The sequence below is a fragment of the Rhyacophila brunnea genome, unplaced genomic scaffold, assembly GCF_057557595.1.
Source record: "Rhyacophila brunnea isolate RB1 unplaced genomic scaffold, BYU_Rbru_1.0 scaffold_4, whole genome shotgun sequence".
In the NCBI taxonomy this organism is placed as follows: Eukaryota; Metazoa; Arthropoda; class Insecta; order Trichoptera; family Rhyacophilidae; genus Rhyacophila; species Rhyacophila brunnea.
This window is the reverse complement of record NW_028233068.1, coordinates 48,193,163-48,211,969: the sequence shown is the minus strand read 5'-3', so window position 1 is coordinate 48,211,969 and position 18,807 is coordinate 48,193,163. Positions and strand designations below refer to the sequence as shown.

The window sequence follows — 18,807 nt, the reverse complement described above, 5'->3', positions numbered from 1 at the left end:
ATACATCAAGCACTTTTACGATATTTTAAATAATACGATGCAAAAATTACATACGTACTCTTTTATAAATGAATTAACTTTTAATAACTTGGTGTATCGAAATTTAATCAGAAGACTAACATAAAATACATAGAGTGGTGAACGAATACAATCAAATATATTTAAAAACAAATTATAGTCACGGCAAAATATGTATATTGCTAAACAGCATAAGTTTTTAGTTTTCAGATTGGCATTTCTTTTTAATTTTAGTAAAAATTAACTAAAATTATGGAATATTGTTTTTTATCCTCTACGCCGTAGAGTCTACAGCAGACCGGCGTAGAAGTTATAAATTGTTACACTATAGTCTGATTTTTTATCCAGAGCGCCCGAAAGTTGCGTAGATCGTTGAAACTAAAGATGAAAGAAAGACAATTTTAATGTTTTGATTTTTTTTATTTATTGAGTATTAGGGAAGTCTAAATTTGCAAACTCTTGCAACCTTTTTTTCGTGACGTGTTCAAACAGGAAATACATACAAAGCCTTGCACCGCGCGCATAAGTAAAGCTGTCGGACTCTATGTTGTTGTTCTAATATATTTGATTGTATTTAATCTGTAGATGATTTGAGAACATATATAGATGAATAATATAAGGATAAAACGAAACGGAAACTCTACGAATACGTGATATAAAGAAAGGCCAAGCATTTCTTATCGAAATAAAATTTAAGAAAAATAAAATATATATAAGGTATGTAGCTGCGCTGCTCCCATAGTTTGGCGCGAAAGCCCGCATAGAAAAAAGCATCCCTACTTCTTCCATGTCTCACCTTTTTCTCGTCTAACATTTCTCCTGGTCTCAACTTTGCACCACTCTGTTTTTGTAGTAGAAGCGAAGAAGAGAAAAAAAGAAAAAAAAAATACATTCATCAAACGGCTGTCAACACTGGACATACAATGTCGGGACTTACGAGTCATAGACACACAAACGGACATAATACATAATACGAAGACGCCATCTTGATAAAAATACACCGGACATTTTGTAAACAACGACACACGGTACATTTATGTAATACACATATTGTAATAATTATAATGTACACAGACAATACACCAATGTTTGGTTTATGATTTTGATGATAGATTTTTGTATTATAATAATGAATTTGTGCTGTATGATGGTGATTGATGATTTGCATACATTCCGTAAGGTGTTATTTTCATATATCATTTTCATAATGCAAATTTATTATTAGTTTTAAAATTGTGCATAGTCGTAGATAATTAATTTTAAAATCAGATGCGGAAAACAGTTTGTGTTATATATATTTATTAATACTATTGGAAGTAAAACTATATTTTACAGTATTTCCAAAAGTATTGTAAACATAGATACGTATGTTATGAAATCTTTCATTATTTATCAAATTGCGCTTTTAATATTTAATATAAATTTTACCAATTCATCAATTGTCTGAAGTGTGTTCAATTATCACGAAATGAACTATGAATTTATTTATAATACATTGTCTATGTATAATAATTTACTATTTATGTTATAGGATAATAAAAATAATACTGGCATCAATAACAAGTATGCTTTAATTTTGTCGTATTATTAATCTCGTTTTTGAATTATGAACTAGTAACTGGAAAACCTTTTCCGCATCCGTTTTTGTTTTTGTTAAAATTGAAAAAGTTCAGAGACAACCGGCATACTCTAGTTTCCCGCCTTCCACGATCTTTCCGCCATTCCGCGTACGCAGACAATCGTGATTAGCATTGTGACAAGACAAAATGGCGGCCAAGGTCGCCCATTCCGTGAATAAGCAGCGACATCTCTTGCTTGCGACACGAACAGTGGATTAATAAGTTACGAGTGACCGAACAAGGAACATTTGACAAATTTGATTTTTTTTTCATATCATTCTACTGTCGTTAAGTTTGTCAAAAATTGTATTAATTATGGCTTTATTTATATCCACCATATCAGGCTTATATCATAATAATATAATTATGGGATAAATTTGTATAAGTAATTATATTGTATTTTGTTAAATACGTAAAACAATTTATAATCAAATATTCCTTTATACGGTGCCCTGTAATTAGTTGAAATCGACGATACAACAGCTTGCAAACCATCTCCATTTCCATGTTGCGATCAGTTGTGTAAATTATGGTGCTTTTAATTATCATTAATGTATATAACAATATGTATAAATTATATATTGTAATCATATAAGCAAAAATCATGTATTATATAACTATATTTTTATAATATAGTTATTATAGTATTATGGAAAGACATAGAAAATAGTATTCAAGTTATTATATGAAAATAAATCTTTGAAATTGGATACTTAACCAATATTAAATTTATGAATAGATTATAAAAATATCAGCGATGTTTGTTTGTAAGATTCCAAATATAAAATTAAAAATATTTAATTAATAAATATTCTGAGCGCATTCTCGGGTGCACTAGCAGCGCTGTAAGAGATAGATCATAAAAGTATAAACAAATTGGACATTCGACAACAGCAGCGACATGGCAGCCATATTAAAAAACACTTTTGAATATTCGAGGTTAAATTTTTTCGCGACAAATTCCGCCATTTGCAATGCTGCCGATGATACATGGCAGCCATTCCGTGCTCATTTACCTTTTTATCTTCTATCATCTCGCCGGGTCTTAATTTTCTCATTGCCTGCGTGGAAATTTGTTAATTTGTGTCAGAAAAATAGTATGAACGATGAAATGAATGGTGAAATCGTATGAATTTTGATTATGTACCTTTTGTCTGGATTTGGTTATCATTATAATATAAGTAAAAATACCTATTGTTATTTAAATATTAATTTCTATTCCAAATTTAAAATTATCCAATTGCATTGAGAATGTATGCACATAATGAATATTAATGTTGAAATTCAAAGTACATAATAATATGTTTATTAAAATATTAATATTAAAAAATAAAAGGTATTTTTGAATAATAAAACAATAGTAACGGATATTCTTAAATAATTAATAAAGGAAATAACTATAATAGGTTCAATTTTATTATATAGTGCAGGAATCTAGTTTTCTAATATCACTCATTTCTAAACTACAATAAAATGTATATTTTTCAACAAAAAAAAATAGCACACTTCTATTTCTATATAATTACTCCAATTTATCTACTAACAAGTGACAATTATTATTAATATTCGACTAGGACATAATACAATGGCTGTTTATTATGAAAGCTTTTGGAAAGTTTTTATGTTAAATTTATATAAAATAATGTTTACTTATTTCATTATTTAATGTAATAAACTTTTTCCAAAAACTGACAAAATTATTCAAACAAACGAGGACATAATAATACAAACACTATTCTATAAAAAATCACAAAATAACAAATAATAATAAAATCAAAATGCCCTTTTTGTAGTATTTTGTATTTTATGCATATATAGTACTTAAGAATAATGAAGTAACTTATTAAAATGGATTTGTGTTTCATTTTAAACCATAAAGCTTAAATAAAATATATATTCACTATAATTATTAAATTTTATTCAAATATATTTTTACAAATTATCTCATTATTCATATTTATTTTTTCCCCATTAATTAAATAGCATACTTTACCTATCTGAAATATATATTAAGTGAAATTATAAAAATATCAGTTACGTGGCATGATTGTCCACAAATTGACTATTTTTCGTGAAAATAAACGAATAAAATATAAAAATATGTTTTATTGAAAAAATAAATAAATACTGAATCAGAATGCGAGACAGTCCATATTAATGAATTTACTATTGTGTATCAACCTATAATATATTAGTGTATTCTTTTAATTTTAGACAACTAACTATATATGTGTGGTTGAGCATCACATCAAATTACACTGGACAAAACAAATTGATCAAAAATGCATCTAATTTTTCTAGACTATTCTAAATCATTCAGTATCATCACCCTAATTTTCGTATAGTGTACGTGATTTTAGAGATTTCACCCACCTCATCGCTGATGATCAGAGAAGGCCTCCTTCCACCTGCTTCAGGTGGAACGAGAGACCCTCTTCTGGACAATGGAGCACCAGGTGCCAGAGGTGCCAGAGATGACTTCCTGGCTTCAGGAGTTGGAGTCTTCTCTCTGATGACCTCGATCTTGGGCATCGATGGAGTGGAAGGAGCCTTGATTTCAGGCACCTTGGGCTTCTCTGCTTCCTATTTTTGTTCAGTTGTTGGAGAAGGATTGGAAGAAGGAAAAAAACGGTAAAATTCGTTAGTTATTATTTGAACGTTGTGAATTTGAAAGGTTTTGATTCATTTCTATTGGTAATTGTCAGCAAAAGATAAAAAAAAAGTAATTGTAATTTTAAATATATTAAATACATTTTCGTTACTAACCATAGTATATTATTATGTCTCAATATCTAGCGGAGGATATTTTTATTAACTAACTTTTTACAAGAAATTGTTGTTACTCATTCACACTATTCGTCTAGATACACAATCAGGATAAAAAATAAAATAAAATGTGATTTTATTTCATAAGTGACACCCAAACCCGTGATAAGTATATGGTTTTAGATGTGGGTTTTAAATATAACGTTATGTAAGTATCTAATTAAAGGAACCTTTTAAATGAAACAAAATACCATTTAGTATGAATATATTATTGATTAATATTTCTTTGTAAGGGAAAGTGTTAATATTACAACGTATTTTGTATTAAACTCTCCTATGAAAAGGTTTTTTTTAATGAAATACTTTTTTTATTATACTTTAAACAGCGGTATATTAATTATCTTTATAACTAGTATGGTATGAATGTATATGTAGGCTAATTACTGTGAAAATATCACGCGTAATTCCTACCGGTTAAATGCATATATAAGAAATACTATAAATAATGGATAATGTAAGTGCAGAAATAAACAAATCTAGTAAAAAAAAAAACAGAAATACGTTGCAATAGAAATGTATCAAAACGACATGAAATACTAGCTCATTAGATAAATTAATGAGACTAAAAGAAGAAAAATACTTACCCAGTAGTCATACGACATAGAAACACACATAGTTATACAGTTAACATAACATATACCTAAGACAAGAAATTCTTTAATTTAAAATATGATGTAAAATATATTTTAATATGGTCTTACTTAAAAATGGAATTACAATAAAAAAACGTATTTATCTTATTATCTTTTATCACTGCTTGACTATTGGTAAAATAATATTAAAAACACATTTATGAATATTGAAGTGGAAACTTTTTTGTCGCTAAATAAAATAAAAATTACTTATAATGGCTAATAATAGTTAAAATAAAATATTGGTTCCATATAGATTGTTTTATTTCATGCCAATTGCTTAATTGAATCAAGATATTTATTTGAATTATATTATATAATTGATCAATACCATCCATCCCAATTTATACACAACATAAATTCTCACAAGTAATTATTATTGTGATTTTTTTTACGACATATATGGTTAATAATATTATATACAACATATAATTATTAATAGTAGAGAAAATATGGAAATAGACAAGTAGATTTTTATAAATAAATATATTAAAGACAATTGAAAGTTATTTAAGATGAAATTAATGTAATAAAATTTATGATTTTGGAATGGTTGAATATTTTTGTTATAATGAAGACATAAATTACTTGGGTGAATTAATTTCCATGAGTCAAAACTTTCGCAAATGAAATATTTAATATCTGAAGCTATGGTAAGAGATGATTTCGAAATCCTAATAATAAATACAATTTGAAGTGCTCTATTAAAAAAAATGTAGTCATATCCGTAGTATTTTTAAATAAATAGTAAAATCGTTTGAAGTAATTGTTTGGGATAAAGTGTACCTCAACGACATCCTCACTATCACGCCTCCAGACAGAGAGAGACAATTTCCTGTACACCTGCTCTTCTCCGTCACCTGGCTGATCGAAGATATTGATATCCGTACTCTCCTTAGAGTTGGGAGGGGCGAAATGAAAAAAAGAAACATGGGGGTCAAGACAGAGAGATTTTTTCGAATTAACGTTAATCGCCGTTAATCTCTGAAGCTGTCATTTTGAGTAAATCCAGTGCGCTGCTGCGGGTAGCCAGACAATTTTCAGCCAATTTACGTGCCAGGTTGTCTAATATATTATAAAAGTTGTATGGAATAAAAATAACTTGGATTACAAGATTAAAGTATATCTATTAATTTTATTAATCTATCGTCTTTACTAGGCAAGGTCATTTAGAAACAAGCATCTAAATGTAAAGTATACATGATCTAAATATGCAAAGAGACATGGAATGTATGCTAATTTTTGAGTTTAACTTAGGAATTTTAATAAATGGATTGAACGAAGTAAATTCGTTAATAATAATTATTAAGTTAAAATAATGTTTCTTTTACTTTTTTTTCTAGCACATGTATATTATGCCATTACTAATAAAGATATATTACTTAAATGAATAAATATAATTATTTAATTAATTGAGTCAGCATTGCTCGGCAGAATTCCATTGTTTAACATGATAATATACATTATATTAAATTATACAGGCTGATTTTTGGGTCGATAGCTATTTCAGTTGTAACATTATTATCAAGACTAAAAAAATATCTACTTATCTATGCTTAAGTTTGAAACTCATAGAATGAGACTGCATGATCTCTCTTATTCACCTTGGGACTATTAAAATATAAAACCGTTTTATAGGAAAAAAAAATAAAAGCTCGGTTTTAAATCATTACAGTTTCCGTGTCGGAGAGAGGTCAGGCAGTCTCATTCTATGAGTATCATTATACTTAGGCGTGGATAAGTAGTTTAATTTTATAGTATTTATAATGGTTACAACTAAAATAGCTATCAACTTAAAACATCATGTGAAATTTATTATAATTCATATTATCAATTTATAAACGTTTCACTTATTATAACTGCTTTTTAATATCTGTAAATTTAATGAAATTTTCCACACAACGGTTATAATACAAAGTGATAAAGCCAAAATAATTTTCGATAATTTACATTTTTGACTATTTTATTACGTGCTTTTAGAGGCAGATAACTGGGGGTTATTAGGTCTAAGAATTACTCAATGGCAGTTGTATTACTTTTCACTATCTAACTAGGTATTGAATTCTTTTAATGTTTACTTTTTTGTACGCATGCGAAATATTGGACACTAACTAATTGCAGTTTCATTCAAAAGGCTTGAGGATTAAATTTAAATTACAAATTAGAGGTTTTCTTTAATTTGAGGCACACAAGTTTCGAATATATTTATCTTCATATATCATATATTCATGCTAATACTTTCATCCCTAATATTGTCTAAACTTTTTGCTATTAAATATTTAGCAGGGGGTTAGAGCATAATAAATGGTTAAATTGGCTCTGATAAATAATATTGAAGCACTTCTGTTCAGAATTTTCTATATACGTAGTGTGTTATTAGTTTATGTATTCCTAAAATGTTAAGTAAATGAATAATCTTATTGATAAATAAATGATATGTTTGTGTATTTTATTAAGGTACGTTGGTTGTGGTTGATTTGAAATTATGTATTTTAATTTTAAATATAAAATATATTAGATGTTATTTCGGAAATAAGTATTATTTACAATATAATGAATGAGGTAATTATATTAAAGATAGACAATACGATAAATATTTTATAAGGTTACAGAGAAAATTGTAAAGTGAAAATTGAAAATTGAAAATTGAAAAATTATGGGAAATTCATGGTAGAAGATAATTTACTCCTAAGAACATTTACATGCTAAGATAGATGAATGCATATAATTGAATTGAGAAATCCATTAATTATACGATTATTAATTAATTTAAAAATTTCTCTGGGGGATTTACTGACTAATGTTGGTGTAATTGGTGTGGTTCAAAATGGTGAAAATTCTTTCAGCATTTCAAGATAAATAAACAAAAACATGCTGAGAGATGTGTATTTTTTTTTCTAGGTGGTGGTTAAAATTTTATAGCATTTTAAATGCTTGAAAACTAAAAATAATAAGTACGAAGCAAGTCATTCATTGTACGAACGAATTTAACGACATGCGTGCATCATAGACTATTTTTCATGGCATTGTCAAATCGACAGGCAGTTATATTTTTTTAAATAAAAAAAATATTCAGAGATTCTCAAGATCATTGGGGGGAGGTTTTATATTATTATAAGTAGAAATTATGCTACAGTTAGCATGAAATCAAAAAGTAAGATATATAGAGTGTATTTGATTTCTTTTTTGAAAAGGGCAAGGGGCTTGAGAATCGCTGTATTTTGGGTAACGTGGGGATGCAGAAATATTCGTGCTTTAAGCATTTTTGGCCGTCCAAAGCATATTTTATTCTGCATATTTTCTAACACTGTCATTTAAAGACAATCAAATACTACGCACGATGCAAGAGTACAATAAGAAATATATATTTGACAAAAAAACACTATAATATTTACATATCATAATAAAATAATCATGTAATATTAATATATATCTATGATATTTTTTTACTCAGATTGATAATGTAAAATTATAAATTGTACGTCAAACTGGCTTCATTTCAAACACAATATGTTTTTCCAAATTATGACAATAAATTATTTTGAAGCAAATGCTACTATTTGTTTTTATAATATGGTATATAACAAATTTACTAAGTTTACCCTTTTATTAGGAAATTATATTATTTCAATAAAATTTATATACTTAGTGTAGTTTAACAATGTATTAAATGACTTCGTTAAATAAATGCTCATTGAAATAATATTGGGACTTTTTTGACTGTAATACTTCTAATATAGAAAGGATACGCTATTTTTCAATAATATATAGGCCATCCATGGACTGAAATCGTATGCGGTTTAGAACCATGTGCCATACTAAGCTTATCTTTTCTGTTTATGGAAATATATTTTCACAAACTATATTATAAGCATCTGATTGTATCCGTTTATACCATACACTTATACTTACAAATTTAGTGAAAATATATTTTAATGAACAAAAATCATAAGTTTAGTATGGCACACGGATCTAAACCGCATACGGCTTCAGTCCATGGATGGCCTAATAGACTATATATTTTTATGTGTGTCATTTTGTCAAGTATTTTTTTTAAATCAAAATAAAACAGTGCCGCACTTGAAGTGTACTTTTAACTTAAACTGAACATAAAAAAATATCGTTGATTAATATTTAATTACATTTTTAAGGCAAAATAAATAAATTTTCACATTTTTTAAAACTATATAATATGTATATATAATTCTTTATATTACAGTTGTAGGTATGTAATATGCCATTAGAAATTTCATATATATTACATACATCATTTAATTGAATGGTTAACTATATCGATTAAAATGATTTTAAAACTCTTGCATATCACGTAGCAGTTTATTGAATATGTCTTGAATGACGTGTATACCTCATCTTCGGGTGTTTTTAACACCGGGATACTGGGTAGAGGCACATCCAGGCCTACTTTGGGTATGGCGAGCACAATTTCGGGTAACTGATCCTACGTGGGGGAAAGGGTATATACAAATTAGTTCAATGGGTCTCAGTGATAAATTATCTACAGAAGAAGTTTTTGCTACTACAAGTATGTAGGCAAAGTTAGAATAGATTATTGAAGAATTCCATCATTTTTGAATTTTAAAATATATTACTTATGTAAAATAAAATCGTCTTAGAAATAGATAGTAAATTTTCCATTACGTCCAATGCTTGCAATATACTCGTACGTAAAATGTAAACGTATGCAGATGGAAAACACGTAAAATGTCATAATATATTTGACTGAATTATATTCGTAAATAGATTACATGCATTTAACGCAATAGAAAATAATTGTAACATAAAATAACAGAAAAATTGTTACATTAAAATTCATTGTGTTAGTTCCAATATTTATTTTATTATTTAAATTTTAATAACAGCTGTTTAACGTTACGAGGTCCATTGTTGCGTTGTCTAGTTTTAAAAGTTAAAACACTATTTACAATGAATGCTACTAAAAATAGTATGGGAAAGTTGTATTCTCTGGTGATTGAATACAATATATGTATATTTTGATATTTATGGCAATGGACTTGGTAAACAAATTTTTATTTTTATTTTTTTATAAATAATTAGTTTAATCACTGATTAAGTATTTACATAATAAGAAGAGAAATATCAGTCAACCAATATAACAACAGTAATTTGTTTAAAAATACAACACATAAATTATTAAGTTGTTTAACAAAAGAAAAAATATTATTCATAGTAAAGATATTTGTTTTTAGTATAAGTTACAAGGACAAACATTTATAGTCAAGCTAACAATTAATTATTGTAGACGATTATATTTTTTATGTGCACTGCAACATTTATTTTAATTTAACCTTTGCATGTTGAAATATCATTGGCTACATGGGTTTATATATATATATTTTTTTGTAAATGATGGAATTCTTCAGGACATGACATTGTAACTACTCATGCAAGACGTTCACGTTGCTCGACAACACTTTTGGGACAATCGGGGCACAATCAACACCTGTACCTGGGCTTCGTGTTGCAGGGGTTTAAGTTTAATATTGTCGGGTAATACGAGCTCAGGGGCTAGCGTGCGGGGGGCTTTGGGGTTGAACGAGTCTGCTTCTTGGGCTTCTGGTTTCTTTCCTACACCCATCTGTTTTGGGTTTGGAGTAGTCATGACAGGGTTAGAATTTTTATAATTTGCGAGTCCGCTGTGTATTGTGTTCAATGTGTTTTGAGTATTATTACAATTGAATTTAAAACAAGAAAATCAGTTTAATTTTTATATTGAAAACTTTAAATGTATTATTCTACAATATTATTTCTTTCTAATAGTTATATAACATAATACCATTTATACTAACTGTACAATATAATATATCAACCGTGAATTGACATTATATTGCCTTAATTTTATAAAAGTAAATTTTAAAGGAGAAAATACTCTGGTGCATTTTAGCAATACGTTATTTAAAACAATGGTAGATTTAAGACATTTTGGAAAATGATATATCTTAATAACAACTTATAAACTGGGATTAAAAATACTATTTCGTAAAAAAAATGAATATATTGGTAGTTTATGGTCTATATTGTAGAATAATGATGTAACAATGCTATAATATAGGCAAATATACTATGCTAAGTATCGTTATAATATTATACAGCTATATCACACTGCTTAGTTATATAAAATAATATATTTATACTATAATATCAGAAAGAAAAGTAAATTATAATATTGTTTATTTAATAAATTAATATTTTCTTTACACTTTATCGATTAATACTTTATTGGTGTATTTTAAAAGGAATTAAAAGTTTAATTTAAAATTGTGTAAAGTTTGTAAGAGATATGTGTATTTCTAATGACATTTCTGGGGGATATACCTTAAGCTTTCTAGAAGAATCATCTGGGGTTTCCTCAACTTTTTGGCCACGTGTATATTTAGAGGGTTCCAAAGTGGCTACTTCTGCCTCTTCGGGCTCGGAAACAACTCCCATTTCCGTCTTTTCGTAATAAATACGGGGGGACAGATTGTGTTGAATATACGGGGACGTGAAACATAAATTATAGTCATAAGTATGGCATATAAGTATGGAAGTTTACAATAATTTTATTTGGGTATAATAAATAGTATATAACGTACGGGATTTATAAAACTAAAACTAAGTGAAAATCAAGCTTTTGAAATCAATACTGTTATATGTTGATAGTAATATTATTTATTCTTATAACACGTAGATAGTAATATTTTAAATGTTTGGATCAATATTAAAACGTCTATAACTTCGCAGATTAAGTTATTTATTTATAAAATTCGATACAGGAATATTACAGATCTATAAAACTATGACGTTTTAATTAATTTAGTAAATTAACTTTGTCAATATTAAAATAAATCGTTAATAAAAGTACTTTTGGAGAATCAAATTGATCACATCGAAATATTAACTTAGAATTGTCTCAATACTCAATGATTTTTTAAATTTGCCAACAACAATAGATGTGATTGCCAACATTTTTTTTTATATTTAGGCAGATATCATGTCGTCGACATAGCTAATATTTCTATCAATATACACAGTATTTATATATCTAGTTGATTGAGCTCTATATTATGTGATATATAATGCATAATAAAAATAGTGTTAGTATTGATAATGAACGCTACTCTAAGTATTCAAAAATCGCTAAATATTACTACCATACATCATCATTTAAAATCATACTTTTATAGACATGATACGTTTTGGTCTTAAAAGTGATTAATGGAATCTAATTAAATATACCATATAATTGTCTCTTAATTAAAATTATATACTTACCTAATAAATGAGGTAAATGAATTGCAGTACCTCCTTCTTATATATAATTTCATTTATCTAACTTGTCAACCAAAAGTCAGCTGACTTATGATGCTTGCAAATATCATTTCATATTGGTCGACTTGACCACTTGTACATTGAAAACAAACCTTTTTCACGGCAACTTCCTTGCTCCTGGTGATTGGAGTTGGTGAAAGTTTCTCATACTTTTCAAGGACTGGCCTCTCGTAGTCATCAACGAATGGTTGTTCCGCCTTCAGCTTCAACTCCGCCTCAGCCTTCTTCTTGGCAAGCTTTTCTGCAGCAGCCTTTGGATCGTACTCCACTTTCTGTGATAACGGACAGTGGCATAGCCAAGATTAGGACAGGAAGTAATAAATCAAAGCAAAGGTTTGCTTTGAAAATTAAATAACAATACAAAGTAACATAACAAAATTATATCGGTAAACATTCTTACATACGTCAATTGAACAGTGACATATAAAACACACTTAGTTAAAAACGACAAAAGATCTTTAGTCTCACTTAAAATTAGTTTTTGATTTAATGTGAAAGTAGTTATATGCATTGTTCTTAAAATGCATTCAGGTATTATCATTTATCAGTATATAGATAGATATACATAATATATTCCAAAATATACTGATAACCTGAAGAAAACGACAAATTTAGAATACATTTTATTGAACTTTAAATTTTAGCTCATTTAAATGTTACACTTTTAAATAAATAATTTCAAAGAAAATCTAACACTGAACCCATACAAAATATTTATCTCAAAATTATAATTTTAGACTTAGTATATTTTGAAATATCACACTTCAATTGTATTCCAATCACTCTTGTCTCATTTTTTACCACGATCGATCCTAATAAGATCATGTGGGCCTCCACAGAGGAAGATGTTTGTATTAACGGATTTGTTTTTACAAGAAATGGATGTTAGCCACTTTACCGACCTATTAGGTCCATACTCTTACTCAAACACAAATATGTGTATTTGCCAGACCCAGAATTCGAGCCTGGGGTCCACAACGTTATAGACCGATGCTTAAGCCGTTCGACCGTCGTGAGATTGTTGGATATTATTAATTTTTTTTATTAGAGTTGTTTAGATATATTTTTCATTCACTCTCGCAAGAATCTCATTTATTATTTCACATAAAAAACAAAATATTAATTAATGTTGACATTATTTTCGATAGGTATTAAAAAAAACAGGTTGTACATATTGTATATTGCCAGTATATCCGACTGAACATTACACTATTTTATAAACAATAATAATATAAGTGATATTAAATTCTAGAAACCGTTTTTTGTTCATAACTGCAATTAGGAAGACTTTAAATGATATTGCCGGACAATAAAATAATTTCTGAAATTGAATATTACTTATAAATTATTATAATGTTTATAAAATGACATTCTGCCAAGCGAATGCTATCAAAGGATATAATATATTTACATGGAAATTTATTAAAACCTAGCAGAATAAGGTCGATATGTTTTAATATAAAGTATTTATTTACGTGGTTTGCCGATAAATAGTCACATTACCATATAATAAATATGTAGGCATAAATATTTTTTCAGTAATTAAGTTGTAATATATGTATCTTGATTTTTTTAAAATAAATATGATCACGAAATTGGTTTAAAATGACAATAGATTAATTCGGTGGCGTTTGGGCATAACCTGATAACTGCTTTTTTGGTCATTTTATGTTAAGAGTAAAAATTGGGTCACTATAGTATTATCTTCCATTTGGTAATAGCCCGATATCTATATTTCACTTAAAATGCTCAAAACGCTATTGTAATAATATGATGATATGTGAACAAACACAGTGGTTAGTTTGGTCAAAACATGACCAAGGACCTTATCATAGTTTGATCACTGATAAGTGACCTTATTTTTCTAATTAGTGAAATAATTGACAATCTAAGTATTGTCATATTCTTCTACAGTTATTTATTTTTAAATGTTTTTTTCAATTTTAAACAATAAAATAAACTGAAATTTATGTGGGCAATTCAAAGCTTAAAATGGCTCTCCTGTAAATTCAACATTTTGCAGTTAACAGGTTATGCCCAAATGACACCGAATTATATCGACTAAATTAAGAAACTGGATTAAAATTTTTAATTTTTATATAAGTTCGTGTGAGTAAAAACGATCATATTCAAAGAAATGCTGACTGAGTATTGTAGATTTTTTTAATTTCATATTCACAATAAAAATTAATTGAATAAATTTATTCTAGAGAATATTACGTGTATTCAACACAAAAAATGAAACATCAAAACTAGATATTTATATAACTATTATGGAGTTTGTCTTAATAATAAAGTAATGGGTTATACCATAGCCGACTATAATTATTAAGACCGTGGAACTGAATTTATAATTACAATAGAAGTGATAGAGTTATTGATTACCTTTGAATCCAATGCAGTGACCTGTTTGTAATAAATGAAGAATTTCGATTGCATACTTCATTATAATTATAACCATTTTATTCAATATGCAACAATCATCATTTTCTACAAACAGTTTACCATATTGCAAGCAATAACTACCACTACCATTGAAGTTTACAGGTTCATGTCATGGTTTGATTATAGTGGTCCTTGAGTTGTACAAGGCCGACTATAGTGGACCTTGAAGCTATAAGCACATTATACGATAATCTATTTTTAAACCTTAATCTATGCATCTTAATGTTAAAAAAGCTTTTACGTTTAAACTAATAACTTATAATATAAAATATTATCACATTGTTATCATTAAAGCATTTCTTAAATATAAATTGCATTTTAAATAAGCACTATAATTATTAATTATGGCGGTTAACACTTAAAACTATTAATTAATTCTTAACATAAAATTTTACCAGTTTAGATTTAAAATTCATGTGTACTTATAAATTAAAATATTCCTAATATAAACTTCGTACCATATCGTGGCGCATAAATTTTCTTCCAAAAAATATTTAAAAAAAAAATGGAGGAAATACATTACCAAAACAATGCTGATTTTTTCAGATACCTGGTAGGTAGAAAAGAATAGAAAATAGATATATTAAAAATAAAGTTGTAGGAGTAAAAGATCTAGAAATTTAGAGAAGGGAGAGAGTAAAAATGAAAAGAACGTAGCACAAACGAATAGAATAGAATAAAAAATACATTTTGGATTTTTTTTACGAATGCGACGTCAATTTTTTATTCTGAATGACTGCGTATTATATGTCTGTGATATAATATACGTATTATATAGACAGAACATACTCAATGATACAGAATTAATAGTACGCATTTTTCGATAGTTTGAGTTTGTATTTTTTATTCTTTTAGATACAACTCAAACAAGAGAGAACATTTAGATAGAGAATGTCACAGACAATCAGTGTGAAGAAATAAAAGGGTGGGAGATCGAAGAGCGTTGGTCTTGTTCTCACCTTCAGTTGCACTTTGGTGAAATCGTTTGTCTTTTCAAGTTTTGCCACGGGCTGAAATAATCAAGGGCGCTTTAACATGGGTAATTTTTGGAAGATTTAAAACGGAGGCCAAGTTTTGCAGACAGACACACGGTTGCATCACACAGAAGAGGGGCAGTTATCCACTGGACGGCACGGTAGAGAAGTGAAGACACGAGATAATGTGATAAGTGATAATACATGTATGTACAGCATTGACAGCCAACGGTTAGGTACGAAGAGAGAGAGACAGAGCGTTAATTACAGAATACAAATTTGCAGATTGAATACACGTACGTACATAATGTGATTTCCTTAACACATCGTCAATTCTATTGTCCGTAATAAAATTAACAATATTGAATAAAATTCAATATCCAATTACTTCAGTATTAAAGACACCTTAGTAGTTGACCTTACGAGTCAACAATAGCATCCAGTCTTGACGAATATTTTTTAAAACTTGAATTCTTTGTGTGTTTGATTATAATATTTCCATTGAATCCATTTATTTACATTAGTTCTGTTATACATATCGACGAAGATGGAAACATCATTGAATGTTGCTGTATGAAAATATGGTAATATACGACGACGTAATTTCAAATGTACGTAATATTTATCGTTATATTTTTCTGAGTAACATTCTCAATTTTATTTATTTCACTCTGGGCCACATTGGCGATTGAGATATTTTTCTGAATCTGGTTTCAATATTCACATTTTTAATTATTGAATCAATTTCAATAAAATATTGAGGTCTTCTTTGAGTTATATTATTATCAATCTATGGAAAACTCAAATTAATTTTAAAAGATACGGCAGAGAATTCCATAGACGATAAAATAACAACGTCTTTCAAATATTTTATCTTTTCCAGATTTTTTTTATAATATATTCCTCATGTAAGTCTTTTTGTTTTCAGGTAAAATTATCTGGCGTTCTCAAAAAAATGACATTGCAGTTTTTAGTAACAATGTTTATAGACAATACGAGACATTGACACATTTACGAATAATATATCAATTACCCTTAACGATAACAACGGATACGTTTAACATATAATTATTATTACATTTTTAACATATTTTAGTGACAATATTGTTATTAATTAACGGATAACATATTTTACATCATAATTTGGACGAGTATTAGGCACAGATACGTAGAAATATTGAAGTTTTACACGTATTTTGTTAATGACATTGTTTTTCCATACACATCGGTGTTATTCACAATAGTTTTGTGGAGATCAAATAGACGAAAATATTGAAATTAATATACAAAAAGTAACGAAAATTTACATTAAAAATTCTTCTCAATATTCATTTTGAAAATAATAAAAATATTTTACAGATGAAAAATCCATACAAGTTTTACAACTACGTATTTTTCTTTTGTATAAATGAGTAACTCAGAAATATTTATTATCCCGGAATTAAATGTTTTACATACGAGATACTTGACAAAATGAATATTGGTAAATATTTCAATAATAAAAAAATAATATTTAAAACATTTATTTTAAATACAATTGTATTTTAAATTCAAAATTAAATTAAAAGAACTTATTTAAACAATACATCAGATTTTTATATTTATATAATAATATTGAATCATTGATGTAATCTGAAGTAGTTTGTAAATATTTTTGTTATTTACTTTACATAAATTAACTACTTTAGCATTTTGATAAGCATATGAAAATAATCTCCAAGCTGATGGAAATTTCATAAATAATTATATACTTATATATTACATTATACGTTAAATATTTGTATTAATTTTATTTACGTTTACGCTTTGCCAATGTTATACCCATCGACAAAAATGCCAAACAACATTGAATGCGGCTATATGAAAAATATGATAATACACGACGGCACAACATCGAATGTACGTAATATTTACCGTTGTCTTTTTTAGAGTAACCTTCTCCATTTCACTTGTTTCAGCCTGGGCCACCTTTGCGATTGATGTCTTTTTCTCAACCTGCTTCAAAACAATAGCCACAAAATAAAAAATAAGAAAAAATTGAACGTGTTCCCATTGCTTCGTAAATGCTGGAATGTATTAAATGGTTTTATATTGCGTATTGTTATCATTTGTAATTATATCATAGTAAAAGTTTTAAGTGGTTTTTATTTATTGTTGACAGAATATGTTGTTTCGTTTAATGTGCCTTTGTTTAAGTATTCGTTTGAAATTAACGAATGTTTTACAGATATTGTTATAATAAAATGGTAGGTACAGTAGATATTTATAATATATTTTTATTTGATTAAAAGTATTTTATAGTATATGGTAGTTTTTATAGTATATAGTAGTAAAATTTACCGAAAAAAGTATATGGAATAAAGAGGATAAGTATGTCATGTCTATAAACACAATATATTTTCATATAAATTTCAGATAACTTCGGTATTTTTAGGATTTATATACCTTCAGATTTTCTTCTTCGATGATTTTTAATATATATATTTATAACATTGCTCACTGACGATTATGTCTTAACCTGCATATTTTTTCATTTCGTAAGTAAAGCACATTTGGTCGGTATGACCTGATTTAGAGAATGCGTAAAGTATGGAGGAGGGGGTTTGATTCATAAAATTAATCAAGGAAAAGTTGTTTTTTTATACAGAAAATATAAATCTAGAAATTGCTACTTATAGAGAAAAGAAAACATAATTGAGAAAGTGAATTATCTAATATTCTTACATACTAATAACCTAGAAAGAAAGATAGAAGAGAAGAATACAACGTAGATGTAGACAAAATTTAACTAGATATATCAACAAGAGAGAAGTAAATATATACACCATAAAGTCAATTTTTATATACTTACAGAAAATTGAGCAAAAAACTCCTATTCTTGTGTAGACGTTTCTTAACAATAAATACTGACAAAAGATAATGTTGAGATAGAAAGAAATAAGA

The 18,807-nt window shown here is 27.4% G+C and overlaps 1 protein-coding gene across 17 annotated transcripts in view; it reads right to left on the bottom strand.

Moving 5' to 3' along the window:
• The window catches only part of bt (projectin protein bent), a 229,024-nt gene that overhangs the window by 112,967 nt on the left and 97,250 nt on the right, over nucleotides 1–18,807 (bottom strand). For 8 of the 17 annotated variants that reach the window (XM_085953753.1, XM_085953754.1, XM_085953756.1 and 5 more), the window contains 6 exons: nucleotides 15,850–15,900; nucleotides 12,538–12,717; nucleotides 11,450–11,569; nucleotides 10,584–10,712; nucleotides 4,011–4,220; nucleotides 815–859 (listed from right to left, as the gene is read on the bottom strand). In XM_085953753.1, the coding sequence (XP_085809879.1) occupies nucleotides 815–859; nucleotides 4,011–4,220; nucleotides 10,584–10,712; nucleotides 11,450–11,569; nucleotides 12,538–12,717; nucleotides 15,850–15,900 (735 nt within the window). Of the gene's footprint in view, nucleotides 1–814; nucleotides 860–4,010; nucleotides 4,221–10,583; nucleotides 10,713–11,449; nucleotides 11,570–12,537; nucleotides 12,718–15,849; nucleotides 15,901–17,778; nucleotides 17,863–18,807 lie in introns of all 17 variants that reach the window. The other 9 variants (XM_085953760.1, XM_085953761.1, XM_085953764.1 and 6 more) reach the window with 4 other exon arrangements.